The 15,267-nt window shown below is 44.8% G+C and overlaps 1 protein-coding gene across 2 annotated transcripts; it reads left to right on the top strand.

Annotated features, from left to right (window-relative positions):
• The first annotated feature begins 946 nt into the window (after positions 1–946).
• LOC140721682 (uncharacterized) lies at positions 947–15,000 on the top strand. Of its 2 annotated transcripts, none has more exons than XM_073036480.1 (2): positions 947–991; positions 8,034–11,769. In XM_073036480.1, exon 2 carries the CDS (start codon positions 8,427–8,429, stop codon positions 10,974–10,976), a length of 2,550 nt encoding a protein of 849 aa, XP_072892581.1. In that variant the 5' UTR covers positions 947–991; positions 8,034–8,426; the 3' UTR covers positions 10,977–11,769. The 2 variants fall into 2 exon arrangements, 1 of the variants encoding a protein (XP_072892581.1); XR_012097439.1 differs by lacking the exon at positions 8,034–11,769 and adding an exon at positions 14,444–15,000 and having other exon boundaries at positions 975–991.
• The last annotated feature ends 267 nt before the right edge of the window (positions 15,001–15,267 follow it).

Below are 15,267 nucleotides of genomic sequence, written 5' to 3'. Positions count from 1 at the left end.
AGTCCCATGCTTACTCGCATCATTCATCAGTTCCTTCTGAATGACCTTCCTAGATTTCTTCTGCAAGTTTTTAAAAGCCTGCAATCCTCTATCTTCCCATTAGCTCTGGCTTCCTTGTACACCGTCTTTTGCTTTTGCTTTGGCTCTGAATTCACTTGTCAGCCTTGCTCTTTTCAATGTTTTGGGTGATTTTCACTAATTTCAAAGGACTGTGCCTCAGACAGCTGGGCTGTTGCAATGCAGCTCTAAAGTCTGACAGCAGAGTAAGGAGTGAATCTTCGATGGAGCAGAGTCAGAAACCAAAGAGTTGCCAGCCTGAGTCAGGGCTTTGGGGCTCCAGAAAGAGATGGGGCCTGGAGTTTACAAGGAGGAGGAAGATGAGGAATCAGACCAACAGGATGTGGTTACAAATGAAAGATCAGAAACATTTGGAAACTGGTTGATCGAAAAAAAAGGTGGTTTATTTCTGCAAAATACTGGTGGAAATCAACAGATCAGGAAGCAAATGTGGAGAGGAATAAATAGACAACATTTAGGCCGAACCCCTTCAGCATGCCTGGACTGTGTACTCCTCTGCTTAGCTGCTGCATGCATTGCAGAGTTCCTCCTGCATTTTATGTGTATGTGTCTACATTTCCAGCAACAGCAGAATCTCTTGTGTTTCATATCTGCATTTTTAAGAATATTCTACTTTGGCATTAAACGCGCAGAAAGTTTGCTGATATTAATTGTATTCATTATGGGGGCTGCTTTCTGTGTTAAAAGAGCTGCTGAGTTTTCTATACACCAAAAAATTGATATGGACATGTAACTGGTGCCTGCAGAAACTTTTAATGGCACCTTGATTACCCAGAAAGCGCTGCGTTTGAAAAATTCGGCTTCTTTGACGCCTGCGCTGAAGCCCCGATTGAATGCGCAGGCGTCAAAGATGCCGATGTTCCCGAATGTTGCGCATGCGCAGTTCACAAAAGGCCTCGGAAACTCGGCGCAGGTAAGAACGATTTTCTGGGTCAGCCTTTACAACACCGACTGAGGGACAATTGCAGTGAGTCCAGTCACTCGACCCTCAATCCCGGCACAGTCCTGCTCTCGTCCCTCTTTCTCAGCCCCACGATCCGTATTCGGGCCCCGGGGAGCTTCCGGCTGATGAGGGAATGGGAACCGATGGATCTCTCAGACAGAGCTGAGCTCCAGCTATCTAAATGTAAGGATTGGGAACTCGGAGATAGGGCACAACAATCTTTTACATCAGCTGTTGAGAAAATCACATTTGTTTTAACTCCAATCCCAAACAGGAGAAAATCTGCAGATGCTGGAAATCCAAGCAACACACACAAACTGCCGGCGGAGCTCAGCATTAGTACTCTTTTCCATAGATGCTGCCTGGCCTGCTGAGTTCCTCCAGCATTTTGTCTGTGTTGTTTTGTTCCAACTCCTCCTGGTCTGAACTTTTCTGCCCGTGAGAACATGTTTTGACTCATTCTCTCTGGGAAGGTAATTATATCAAACAGCTTTTTGCCCTGGGCAACGATTAGCTTTCACATCACAAATGTGCCAGATGTCTCCAATGAGACAGACTACTGCCCTTCCCTTCAGATTCATTGGCATTGCCATCAATGAGTTCACCTAGGGGAGGGTTCGGGGAAATATTTATGTACAATACAGAAACTGGTATTATCTGTGTCTATTGTGGAGATGCAAAAGTTGCTGGAGAATTTACAAGTGGGAAAAAGTGGAGTGATACTTGGATATGTGACTTTTTGAAGTGTAATTTAGCAAGCAAACCACATATGGACAAAGTGCAAAAGCTCTGGTGAGAAAATCCTTCATTACCCGTTACAGGCCTGTTACACAGGTTGTGTGAGAGTGCAGGTGAACTTGATCAGACCCAGAGGAGATCAAAGTTCCTATCGACAGTGATTTGCTATCTGTTAAAATGAATACCTCTCTATATAAAATTCACTGTGCACATGTTGACACTGGATTACAAAAATGCACAATACAGGCTTCATGTGCACACTGGTCATTACAAATTAGAGGGGACATTGGTGGGAAGATGGGGAGACCTCCATTGTCCCTGTTGCCATCACCTACAAGAAGTGCATCCAGCTGCAGCTTGTAACCCTGCACTTAAGGAGTTGGAGCTGGAAATGGATGAATTCCGGATCATCCAAGGAGTTGGGGGAGGTGATAGTTATGATATGAAGAGAGGTGTTACACCCAAGGTGCAGGACACAGGAAACTGGGTGAGAGTCAGGAAGGGGAATGAGGTTAAACAGCCCTCACAGAGTACTCTTGTGGTCAACCCCACAAAACTGGTTGGGGGGTGGATTACCTGGCAGAGGTAATTCAAAGGGTTGATAGAGGATTCGTTAGTTAGGGGAACAGAACAAGAGGGGACTAATACCTTTGTGGTAAGGCTTACTACAGCTAGTGTTGGGGGGGGGGGTGATGTGGTTAAAATAAGTTGTAGGGGGAATGGGAGCCAGAATGAGAGAACAGATAGTGGAAAGGGTGAATTGAATTGAATTTATTACATACATCCTTCATATACATGAGGAGTAGAAATCTTTTTGTTACGTCTCCATCTAAATGTGCAATGTGAAATTTGTAGTAATTCACAATAAATAGTTTGCACTTAGGACAGTCAATATAACATAGAAATCAATTAATCAGTCTGATGGGCTGGTGGAAGATGATGTCCTGGAGCCTGCTGGTCCTTTTGCTGTGGTACTGTTTCCTGGATGGTAGCAGCAGAAACAGTTTGTGGTTGTGGTGAATTGGGTCCCCAGTATCCTTTGGGCCCTTCTTCCTTGGTACAGCTGTTCACCCTCTCAACAGCAAAGGGGTTTACCCTGTCTCCATTCCTTCTGTAATCCACAACCAGCTCTTTAGTTTTTACGAAATTGAGGGAGAGGTTTTCTTGACACCAGACAGATGTTGTTCAGACCTGTTAGTTTGTAAAAGCTTCCCAATATTTTTTGCTCTATTATTTACCCTCTCTTTAGCTTTTATGTTGGGTTTGGCTTCTCATTTCAGCCATGGTTGTGTCCTCCTGCAATTCTAATGCTTCACTGGGATGTATCTACCATGCACCTCCCGAATTGTTCCCGGAAACTCCAGCCATTGCTGCTCCATCGACATTCCTACCAGTTTCCCCTTCCAATCAATTTTGTCCAGCTTTGTCTGATGCAATGACCTGCACTGGGACGATAGCCCTCCATACCCCTACCATCCAGCTGCCTGTCCAAACTTCTTTTAGATAGATAGATAGATAGATAGATAGATAGATAGATAGATAGATACTTTATTCATCCCCATGGGGAAATTCAACTTTTTTTCCAATGTCCCATACACTTGTTGTAGCAAAACTAATTACATACAATACTTAACTCAGTAAAAAATATGATATGCATCTAAATCACTATCTCAAAAAGCATTAATAATAGCTTTTAAAAAGTTCTTAAGTCCTGGCGGTTGAATTGTAAAGCCTAATGGCATTGGAGAGTATTGACCTCTTCATCCTGTCTGAGGAGCATTGCATCGATAGTAACCTGTCGCTGAAACTGCTTCTCTGTCTCTGGATGCTGCTATGTAGAGGATGTTCAGAGTTTTCCATAATTGACCGTAGCCTACTCAGCGCCCTTCGCTCAGCTACCGATGTTAAACTCTCCAGTACTTTGCCCACGACAGAGCCTGCCTTCCTTACCAGCTTATTAAGACGTGAGGCGTCCCTCTTCTTAATGCTTTCTCCCCAACACGCCACCACAAAGAAGAGGGCGCTCTCCACAACTGACCTATAGAACATCTTCAGCATCTCACTACAGACATTGAATGACACCAACCTTCTAAGGAAGTACAGTCGACTCTGTTCCTTCCTGCACAAGGCATCTGTGTTGGCAGTCCAGTCTAGCTTCTCGTCTAACTGTACTCCCAGATACTTGTAGGTCTTAACCTGCTCCACACATTCTCCATTAATGATCACTGGCTCCATATGAGGCCTAGATCTCCTAAAGTCCACCACCATCTCCTTGGTCTTGGTGATATTGAGACGCAGGTAGTTTGAGTTGCACCATATCACAAAGTCCTGTATCAGTTTCCTATACTCCTCCTCCTGTCCATTCCTGACACACCCCACTATGGCCGTGTCATCAGCGAACTTCTGCACATGGCAGGACTCCGAGTTATATTGGAAGTCTGATGTGTACAGGGTGAACAGGACCGGAAATCAAGCTCACATGCACCACTGTGCTGGCATCTCATTCCACACTCTCACAATCAATTCAGTGAAGAGCTTTCCCACATGTTCCCATTAAATTTTCACCTTCCCCACTTACCCATGACCTCTGGTTGTCATCCCACCCAACAGTGGAAAAAACCTGCTGCATTTACCCCATCTGTACCTGCATAATTTTGCATACTTCCAACAAATCCTCAAAACAATGTATAGTTTCCTTGTTTATGCTTAGAGCCTTGTTTAGGTGCATAAGATGATGAGGGGCATTGATCGTGTGGATAGTCAGAGGCTTTTCCCAGGGCTGAAATGGCTAACAGGAGGGGGCATTGGAAATAGATACCGAGGGAAAGTCAGGGGTAAGTTTTTGCATAGAGAGTGGTGTGTGGGTGGAATGCACTGCCAGCAGCGGTGGTTGAGGCAGATACAATAGGGTCTTTAAACAGCCTCTTAGACAGGTACATGGAGCTTAGAAAATAGAGGGCTCTGCGCTAGGGAAACTCTAGGCAGTTTCTAGAGTAAGTTGCATGGTTGGCACAACATTGTGGGCTGAATGGTTTGGAATATGCTGTGGATTTCAATGTTCTGTGTTGAACAGTGAAATAACTTTGGCTATCCTACAACCCTCTGATAACCACCCCCCCCCCACCCCCCGTTCACTAAGGATGATTTGGTTATCTCTGCTAGGGGCCCGACAATTTCTGCACTTGCCTCCTGTAGGGTCCGAGGGAGCACCATGTCATGTCCTTTTCCACACTCCCATAGACCCTGTGTCCATCTCCTGAGTAAATAGAGATGAAAACATATTTATCATCTCCCCCATCTGCTTTGGTTCCTCACGTGGATTGCCATTCCGGTCTTCCAGAGGACCAACTTTGTGCCTTGCAATCCTTTTGCTCTTAATTTATCTCTGGAATCCCTGAGGATTATCCTTCATCTTTTTTGCGACAGCAACCTCATGCCTTCTTTTAGTCATCCTGATTTATTTCTTATGTGTTCTCTTGCATTGCTTATACTCCGTAACAACCTACCTGCCTATCCCTGTCATATAACTCCATTTTGTGCTTCACCAGGGTCTCAATATTTCTTGAAATCCAAGATTCCCTGCAGTTTCTATCTTTACCTTTTATTCTGAGAAGCACATACCCACTTTGCACTTTCAAAATTTCACTTTGAAGGCCTCCCACTTACCAAGCACACCTTTGCCATAAAGCAGCCTGTCCCAGGCCACAGTTGCCAGATCCTAGTGTCATAATTCCTATGTTGATCCATGCCCTGAACACATCCGCCTTTCCTACGCTGCTCCTTACATTGAGATATACAGGGTTCAGCATATTCACTGCACCATGCTCAATGTTTTTCATTCCTGACCTTGTCTGAGGACTGAACAACATCTGTCTCCACAATACCTCCACTATCTGTTCTGTTATTCAGGCTCCTATTCCCCCTGAGATGTTAGTTTAACCCCCCTTACCCCCACCCCCCACCATGCAGCTCTATTACCCCTTTGGTTTTCATCTCCCAGATCAATAAAAAGGAGGTGCATACAGGCAGATAGGAACAAATGGGCTACTTATGAGATACAGGAAATTCAAGTGAACACTGATGAAAGAAGGCATGAGGTTGCCCCAGCAGACAAGGTGAAGGAGAATCCTCATGGATTCTGCAGATATGTTAAGTGCAAAAAGATTGCAAGGGAAAAAATTAATCCTTTGCAAAATCAGAATGGTAATCCGTATGAGGAGACAAAATAGATGGGGGAGATTTTTTCTGCATCCGTATTTACTCAGGAGGTGGACACAGAGTCTATAGAAGTGAGGCAAAGCAGCATCTACTTCATGGACACTGTACAGATTACAGAGGTGGAGGTGTTTGCCGTCTGAAGGCAAATTGCCATGGATAAATCCCCAGGGCCTGACAAATTGTTCCCTCGGACCCTTTGGAAGACAAGTGCAGAAGTTGTCGGGGCCCAAGCACAGATATTTAAATCATCCTTAGTGACAGGTGAGGTACTGGAGGATTGGAGGACAACCAATGTTGTTCCGCTGTTCAAGAAAGGCTCTAAAAATAAACTAAGAAATTGTACATTGGTGTGCTTGACATCAGTAGGGGGAAAGTTATTGGAACGTATGCACAGGAACCGGATATATAAGTATTTGGATAGATGTGAATTGATTAAGGATAGACAACATGGCTTTGTGCTTGGTAGTTCATGGCTCACCAATCTTATAGAGTTTCTCGAGGAAGTTATCAAGAAAGTGGATGAAGGCAAGGCAGCGAATGTTGTCTACATGGACTTCGGCAAGGCACTTGACAAAGTCTCATATGGGAGATTGGTCAAGAAGGTTCAGTCACTCAGCATTCAAGATGAGAGAGTAAATTGGACGAGACACTGGCTTTGGGAGAAGCCAGAGTGTGGAAGCAGATGGTTGCCTCTCTGACCAGAGGCCTGTGACTAGTTGTGTGTCATAGGGATCAGTGCTGGATCTGTTGTTGTTTGTCATCTATATCAGTAATCTGGATGATAGTGTGGTTAACTGGATCAGTAAATTTGTGGATGACACCAAGATTGGGGTGTATTGGACAGCGAGGAAGACTATCATGGCTTACAGTGCGATCTGGACCAGCTGGAAAAATGGTTTGAGAAATGGAAAATGAAATTTAATGCAGACAAGTGTGAGGTGTTGCACTTTGGTAGGACCTACCAGTGTAGGTCTTATACAGTGACTGGTTGGGCAATGAGGAGTGTTGTAGAGGAAAGGGACCTGGGAATACGAGTCCGTAATTCACTGAAAGTGGTATCACAGTCAGATAGAGACGGAAAGAAAGATTTCAGCCCATTGGCCTTCATGAACCAAAGCACTGACAACAGCAGATAGATGAAAGTTGTAAAAGAGGTTCCGAGAGTTCAGAGAAAATTCACAAGGATTTTGCCAGGTCTGGAGGACTTGGGTTACGTGGAAAGATTGAACAGGTTAGTACTTTATTCCTTGGAATGTAGAAGATTGAGGGGAGATTTGATTGTGATAGAGGGGCAGAGATAAAATGCAAGCTGGCTTTTACCACGGAGATGGAGTGGAACTACAACCAGAGGCCATGGGTTAAGGGTGAAAGGTGAAATGTTAAGGGGAACATGAGGGGAAACTTCTTCACACAGATGGTCATCTGGGTGTGGAATGAGCAGCCAACACAAATGGTGAATGCGAGCTGGATTTCAACATTTAAGGAGTTTTGTGTAGGTACCTGAATGGTACGGGTGTGGGAGTGGGGAGTTTAAATAGTTTAGCACAAGCTAGATAGCCCAAAGGGCCTGTTTCTTTGTTGGTACTTTTCTGCAAGAGCCTTTAACAGCTGTGCGGACCAACCATTCATCTCAGCAAGAAATTTTTATAAGGCATTAAAACTGTGGCACTTTAAGTTAATAATACATATAAGAAAATCCCAGCTGCACGTCAAGAAAGACTATTTGTGTGAGAATTTTTCAGTTACTGTGTGGCCAGGCACCCATGCAGCTCAGCAGGAACAGGGAATAATACCAATGGAGGGAGACAAACTGAGCCAAGGCACAAATTGGAGACCACAGAAATGCCCCATTCCTATAGAAACAAGAAGAGCATCAGGGAATTGATGGTTATTCCAGATACCAGCACTGTGCCCAGTTAGAAGATGATTTCTCTGTCCAACTTGGGTGGAACCTCACTGTAACAGTGTGATGCTGGATCAGACCTTGGCAACTCAGGTAATCTCATCCGAAGTGTTGTCCTACACCCAGTGATGGATTTTGTAAATCTTTTTACAGGTTAAAAACGAGAAGGAATTTGTCTCCCGGAAGCTCAGACATGGCATACCAGTTTTGCTGTCTCTGTCTAGATATTTAAGAAGTGAAGCAAGGGATTCAATCGACCATCCTACCTGATCAGACTACGGGGCAGGATTCACTCAGTCATTTGACCAACTGGCAAGCCCGTCATTTTACACAGGGAAGAGCCCATTCTTCTGCTCAGACATTGGGAATGGATTCAGTCAGTCATCTCAACTGAAGGTATATCAGCAAGTTCACACTGGGCAAGGTCATTCACCTGTTCTGTGTGTAAGAAAGCACTTAGTCTGTCATCCCACCTGTGGACACACCAGTCAGAAGCTGGTCATCTGCTGAATTTCTGGGAAAGGATTCACTCGGTCATCTGACCTGATGGCACACCAGCGAGTTCAGACCGGGGTGCGCCCGTTCACCTGCTCGGACTGTGGGATGAGATTCACTCGGTCATCCACCCTACAGAGTCACCAGCGAGTTCACACTGGGGAGAAGCCATTCACCTGCTCAGTCTGTAGGAAGGGATTCACTCAGTCATCCAGCCTACAGAGTCATCAGCGAGTTCACACTGGGGAGAAGCCATTCACCTGCTCAGACTGTGGGAAGGGATTCACTCGGTCATCTGACCTAATGGCTCACCAGCGAGTTCACACTGGGGAGAGGCCATTCACCTGCTTGGACTGTGGGATGAGGTTCACTTTGTCATCTCACCTACTGACACACCAGCGAGTTCACACTGGGGAGAAGCCGTTCACCTGCTCAGTCTGTGAGAAGAGATTCACTCACTCTTGCACACTACTGATACACCAGCGAGTTCACACCGGGGAGAAGCCGTTCACCTGCTCAGTCTGTGGGAAGGGATTCACTCAGTCAGCCAACCTGCAGAGTCATCAGCGAGTTCACACTGGGGAGAAGCCATTCACCTGCTCAGAATGTGGGAAGGGATTCACTCTGTCATCCCAACTACTGAGTCACCAGCGAATTCACACTGGGGAGAAGCCATTCATCTGCTCAGTTTGTGAGAAGAGATTCACTCACGCTTCCAGCCTACGGAGTCATCAGCTGTTTCATACTGGGGAGAAGCCATTCACCTGCTCAGTCTGTGGGAAGGGATTCACTCGGTCATCTGAACTGAAGGTACATCAGAGAGTTCACACTGGGGAGAGGCCGTTCACCTGCACAGACTGTGGGAAGGGATTCACTTGCTCATCTACGCTGAAGGTGCATCAGCGAGTTCACACCGCAGAGCGGCCATTCACCTGCTCAGTCTGTGGGAAGGGATTCATTCAGTCATCCAACCTGCAGATACACCAGCGAGTTCACACTGGGGAGAAGCCGTTCACCTGCTCAGACTGTGGGAAGGGATTCACTCGGTCATTTGAGCTAATGGCTCACCAGCGAGTACACACCGGGGAGCGGCCGTTTACCTGCTCGGACTGTGGGAAGGGATTCACCAACTCTTCCACCCTACAGAGACACCAGCGAGTTCACACTGGGGAGAAGCCGTTCACCTGCTCAGACTGTGGGAAGGGATTCACTCGGTCATTTGAGCTAATGGCTCACCAGCGAGTACACACCGGGGAGCGGCCGTTTACCTGCTCGGACTGTGGGAAGGGATTCACTTTGGCATCGAAACTAGTGAGACACCAGCGAGTTCACACTGGGGAGAAGCCGTTCACCTGCTCAGTCTGTGAGAAGAGATTCACCAACTCTTCCACCCTACAGAGACACCAGCGAGTTCACACTGGGGAGAAGCCTTTCATCTGCTCAGTCTGTGGGAAGGGATTCACTCGGTCATCCCACCTACAGAATCATCAGCGAGTTCACACTGGGGAGAAGCCGTTCACCTGCTCAGAATGTGGGCAGGGATTCACTCAGTCATCCCACCTACAGAGTCATCAGCGAGTTCACACTGGGGAGAAGCCATTCACCTGCTCAGTCTGTGGGAAGCGATTCATTCAGTCATACACCCTGCAGATACACCAGCGAGTTCACACTGGGGAGAAGCCATTCACCTGCTCAGAATGTGGGCAGGGATTCATTCAGTCATCCCACCTACAGAGACATCAGCGAGTTCACACTGGGGAGAAGCCATTCACCTGCTCAGAATGTGGGAAGAAATTCACTGATTCATCCACCCTACAGAGACACCAGCGAGTTCACACTGGGGAGAAGCCGTTCACCTGCTCAGTCTGTGAGAAGAGATTCACCAACTCTTCCAGCCTACTGACACACCAGCGAGTTCACACTGGGGAGAAGCCTTTCACCTGCTCAGTCTGTGGGAAGGGATTCACTCGGTCATCCCACCTACAGAATCATCAGCGAGTTCACACTGGGGAGAAGCCGTTCACCTGCTCAGAATGTGGGCAGGGATTCACTCTGTCATCCCAACTACTGACACACCAGCGAGTTCACACTGGGGAGAAGCCATTCACCTGCTCAATCTGTGGGAAGGGATTCACTCAGTCATACACCCTGCAGATACATCAGCGAATTCACACTGGGGAGAAGCCATTCACCTGCTCAGAATGTGGGCAGGGATTCACTCAGTCATCCCACCTACGGAGACATCAGCGAGTTCACACTGGGGAGAAGCCATTCGCCTGCTCAGAATGTGGGAAGAAATTCACGGATTCATCCACCCTACAGAGACACCATAAAGTTCATACTGGGGAGAAGCCGTTCACCTGCGCAGTCTGTGGGAAGGGATTCACTCAGTCAGCCAACCTGCAGAGTCACCAGCGAGTTCACACTGGGGAGAAGCCATTCACCTGCTCAGAATGTGGGAAGGGATTCACTCTGTCATCCCAACTACAGAGACATCAGCGAGTTCACACTGGGGAGAAGCCATTCACCTGCTCAGAATGTGGGAAGAAATTCACTGATTCATCCACCCTACAGATTCACCAGTCAGTTCACACATTCTGAGCTTTTCACCTGCTCAGAATGTGGGAAAGGATTCATTCAGTCATCCCAACTACTGGCACACCAATCAGTTCACATTCTTATTAATTCCTTGCTTTTGCTTGCTGTGGACATTCATTTTAAGAGAGAGAGTGATTAAGAAGGCAAATCAGTCTGGCTTCCAGCTTGTTTACATCGCTCACTGCTTGTTTAGTTTTAACCGAGGACTCAGACACTCAGAGTCAGACGGAGATGAAGGAGGAAAAATGGAAGGATCAAAACCAGGGAACTAGTAGCCAAGGGTCACTGTTTAGAGCTTTCCTATGCCCATAAGGGTGGGTTAAGTATCAATTCACCATACATCGAATGTGTGGTTATCACCTCGTTTGATCCTTAGGTGTGGATCCGATTTGGCGTATCCTGTGAAGACCACTTATGTGTTAACCCTTGTCTGGGTGTGATGTGATAATTTACTTGAAGATGATACCCCTTTTGACAAGTCATTTTCGGTGATAATTCGTATGTGATTTGAAACGACAACAGATAAAGTCTACAGCGACTGTTCTCTCATTTTACCACAATGGAACCTTTGGAATTCGATGTAATTGCCCCCTCTCGACATTTACCCTGGATTACAAATATCTCTCTTTCATCACCTATTCCGTGGATGAACTGAACTTCCATACTTTACCATCTCAAGACTCTAAGCCTTGTTTCCGTCGAGTTCAATAGTTTGGGAGTTATATTTACACACATATATACACATAACACTGTTAACTTTATTTATCTTGCTTAATTTACTTTGTTATAAGTAGATACTAATAAAGATAGTGGTTTTAACATCAAAACCAGACTCCAGGAGTAGTCAATTGCTGCTGGTTCATTTCTAAAGCTTTTGTTTCTAGGTTTTTGTTCGTAACAAAATTGCGGCTTGCATCTGGGATATGAACAAATTTGAGGGTGTGTTGATTAATTATTGATTTCATTGGGGAAATCCCTTTTGATTTATTTGTGTGTGCAAAATCAGCAGCAATGGATGTTGATAAATGACTGGAAGCACCAACCTCTGAGGCATTAGAGGACGTCAGAAGGATCGTGTTGTTGTGTATTGCGAAAAGGTTTAATATTGCTAAGGTGAAATTGACAATGAGGAAGGCACAGATGCAGAGGATTATAGCTGAACATCATGTATTTGAGGGTGTGTTTAACGTGGAGGAGTTGGAGGTGTTTCCTGAAAGTAAACCTAGTGAGCTTGAGCTCCATTACAAGTAGGAAAAGTTAAAGATGGAGGCTGCGGAAAGGCAGAGGCAGTTTGAGGCCAGAGAGGCAGAAAAACAGAGGGAGGAAGCAGAAAGACAGAGGCAGTTTGAGCTGGAAAAGATAGAGAGATTGCAGCAAAGGGGTCTAACGTTAGACTCTGGTGATAAGTCTGTGGGCAGTCGGAAGTTAAATTGGTACCTCCACTTGACGAGGCAGAGGTTGATAAATACTTTCAGCATTTTGAGAAGGTTGCTCAGAGTTTAAAGTGGCCAAAAAGGGTTGGCCTATTCTCTTACAATGTGTAATTGAGGGGAAGGCTCAGCAAACCTATTCTGCTTTGACAGTTGATGAAGCAGCTGATTATGACATAGTGAAACAGGTTATGCTCAAAGCTTACGAGTTGGTCCCAGAATCATACAGGCAAAAGTTTAGAAATTCAAGGAAATCTGTGAACCAGATTTATATGGAATTTGCTTGTGAGAAGTTTGTGTTTTGACTGCTGGTGCACATATAAAAATATAAATGATGATTTTAACAGCTTGAAAGCATTGGTTGTAATTGAAGAATTCAAAAGGTGTGTCCCTGATGACATAAATACGTATTTAGATGAAAAGGATGCTGCTACATTGCAGGAGTCAGCTAGATTAGCAGATGAGTTCGCTTTAACTCATAATGTTAAATTTACCCAGAATAAGAGTTTCCGAAAGAGTAGCAGGGATAACCAGGGTAAACCAGAAATTAAAGCTGGGACTAGTGACAAGAGTAACGATGAAGGGAAGCAGTTGAAGGAGAAATATTCTGGTTTGTCTTGTTACTGTTGTAATAAACTGCTCATATGATGGCTAACTGTTCTATCCTCAATAAGAAAAACAAAAAGGAGGCAGTCCCAAATGCCTGTATTCAATATATTGAAGCACCTATAACCCCACAGGGTTCTGAACATTCTGTTGAGGCTCAGTTAAGGACTGAGAGGTCTGACCGAGTTAAGAAGGGATTCGATCATTTTATGTTAGATGGGTTTGTATAAGTAAAGGAACGGTCAACCCCAGTACCAGTGAAAATTCTTTGAGATACTGGGGCTTCTCTGTCACTTATATTAGCGTTCTAAAGTTTGGTGATGAGACTAACACTGGTGAGGTAAATCTTATTAAAGGCATTGGGAGCGGCATTTTATTATAGGCATTGGGGCTTCTGTGCCGTTGCACAAGGTAACTTTACAGTCAGGGTTGGTTTCCAGACCTGTTAAGATTGGATTATGCTCCAGTTTACCAGTGGAAGATGTTACTTTGCTGTTAGGGAATGACCTGGCAGATGGTAAAGTAGTTCCTGCAGTGCAGTTGACAACTAAGCCAACCACTGACGACCCAGAGATGGATTTTAACATTTATCCTTCCTGCGCAGTAACTCCAAGTATGGCTAAAAAGTCTGCTGATGCAGACGGTTCTGTGCAGCATGATTCTGATACCCATGATAGCCAAAATCGGGATTCAGGTTATGCTGACTTGTCAGGGACTTTTCTGCCTTCATTGTTTCAACAGGATTCAGCTAGTAAGTCTGATGAGAAAGACTTATCCCTGTCTAGGAAGGAGTTTATAGCAGAATAGAACCGGGACCCTGAGATTGAAGTTTTAAAAGAAACAGCTCTCTCAGATGATGAGATTAAGAAAATGCAAGTCGGGTATTATCTTAAGGATGGAGTGTTAATGAGGAAGTGGAGGCCACCTGCCATACCTGTGAGTGAGGAACGGACAGTTGTTCACCGAGTTGTAGTTCCTAAAGTGTATAGGATAGAAATGTTAACTTTTGCCCACAGTATGCCCTTAGGTGGCCATTTTGGAGTGAATAAAACTAAACAGGATTATGAAGGAATTTTACTGACTAATTTGAGGAAAGATGTTGTGATCTTTTGCAGAGCCTGTCACACTTGTCAAGTTGTGGATAAACCTAATCAGGTCACCCCAGTGGCCCCACTCCGGCCTATACCTGCATTCAGTGAACCCTTTTCCAAAGTTATAGTGGATTGTATTGGCCCATTGGCAAAGACTAAAGCTGGCCATCGGTATTTGCTAACTATTATGAGTACCTCATCCAGATTCCCAGAGGCAATACCTCTCAGGAATATTAAAGCTCAAACTGTGACGAAGGCTCTTACCAAGTTTTTTACTCTATTTGGTTTGCCTAAAGCAATCCAGTCTGATCAAGGAAGTAATTTTACATCTGGTTTATTCCAGCAGGTGGTTTATGAACTGGGAGCTAAATGAATTACATCATCTGCATACCATCCGGAATCACAAGGGGCTTTAGATAGATTTCATTCTACCCTCAAAACAATGAATAAGACATACTGTGTTGAAAATGGAAAATACTGGGATGAAGGAATATATTTTTTTTGTTCACAGTAAGAGAGTCAGTACAGGAATCACTGGGCTTTAGTCCATTTAAATTTGTATTTGGTCACTGCGTGAGGGGACCTTTGACCTTGTTAAAGGAACAGTGGATTGTTGGGATGTACATGTTAACTTCTTAGACTATGTTTTGAAGTTCAAAAACAAACTACACCAGTCCTGTAGCCTAGCAAGACAGAACTTATAGATTTCTCAAAGCAAAATGAAGTTTTGGTTTGATAAGCAGGCTTGTGAAAGAAAATACCAGGTGGGGGGTAAGGTGCTTGCCTTATTTCCAATGTGGATGAATCCAGTTAAGGCGAAATTCAGTGGACCGTATGAAATAGTCTCTCAAGTTAATGACGTGAATTATGTTACTAAGACACCCGACCGACACAAACCAACACAGGTCGTACACATAAATATGATACAGACTTATTTTGACAAGCAGGCACCATCTGTGGGTTTTATTATCAAAACATATGAATCTGGCAACCCTGAGAATGAAACAATTGACTCATCTGAGACTTTTCACAAGCTAAATATGGTCCCAGTCAGGCTAATGAACTCAGTTGTTCAAGAAAACATTGATAACAAGTTGGCTCATCTGCAGCCAAAGCAACAACAACAGCTGAAGAAATTAATTCTGAAGTTTAAAGGTTTATTTCCCA

This window comes from Hemitrygon akajei, unplaced genomic scaffold, assembly GCF_048418815.1.
Source record: "Hemitrygon akajei unplaced genomic scaffold, sHemAka1.3 Scf000059, whole genome shotgun sequence".
Classification (NCBI taxonomy): domain Eukaryota; kingdom Metazoa; phylum Chordata; class Chondrichthyes; order Myliobatiformes; family Dasyatidae; genus Hemitrygon; species Hemitrygon akajei.
Note: the sequence above shows the minus strand (reverse complement) of the source record. Positions and strands in the feature narration are given on the sequence as shown.

Coding starts and splice junctions, on each gene's coding strand:
- LOC140721682 (XM_073036480.1), top strand. CDS start 8,427: ATGGCACACCAGCGAGTTCAGACCGGGGTGCGCCCGTTCACCTGCTCG.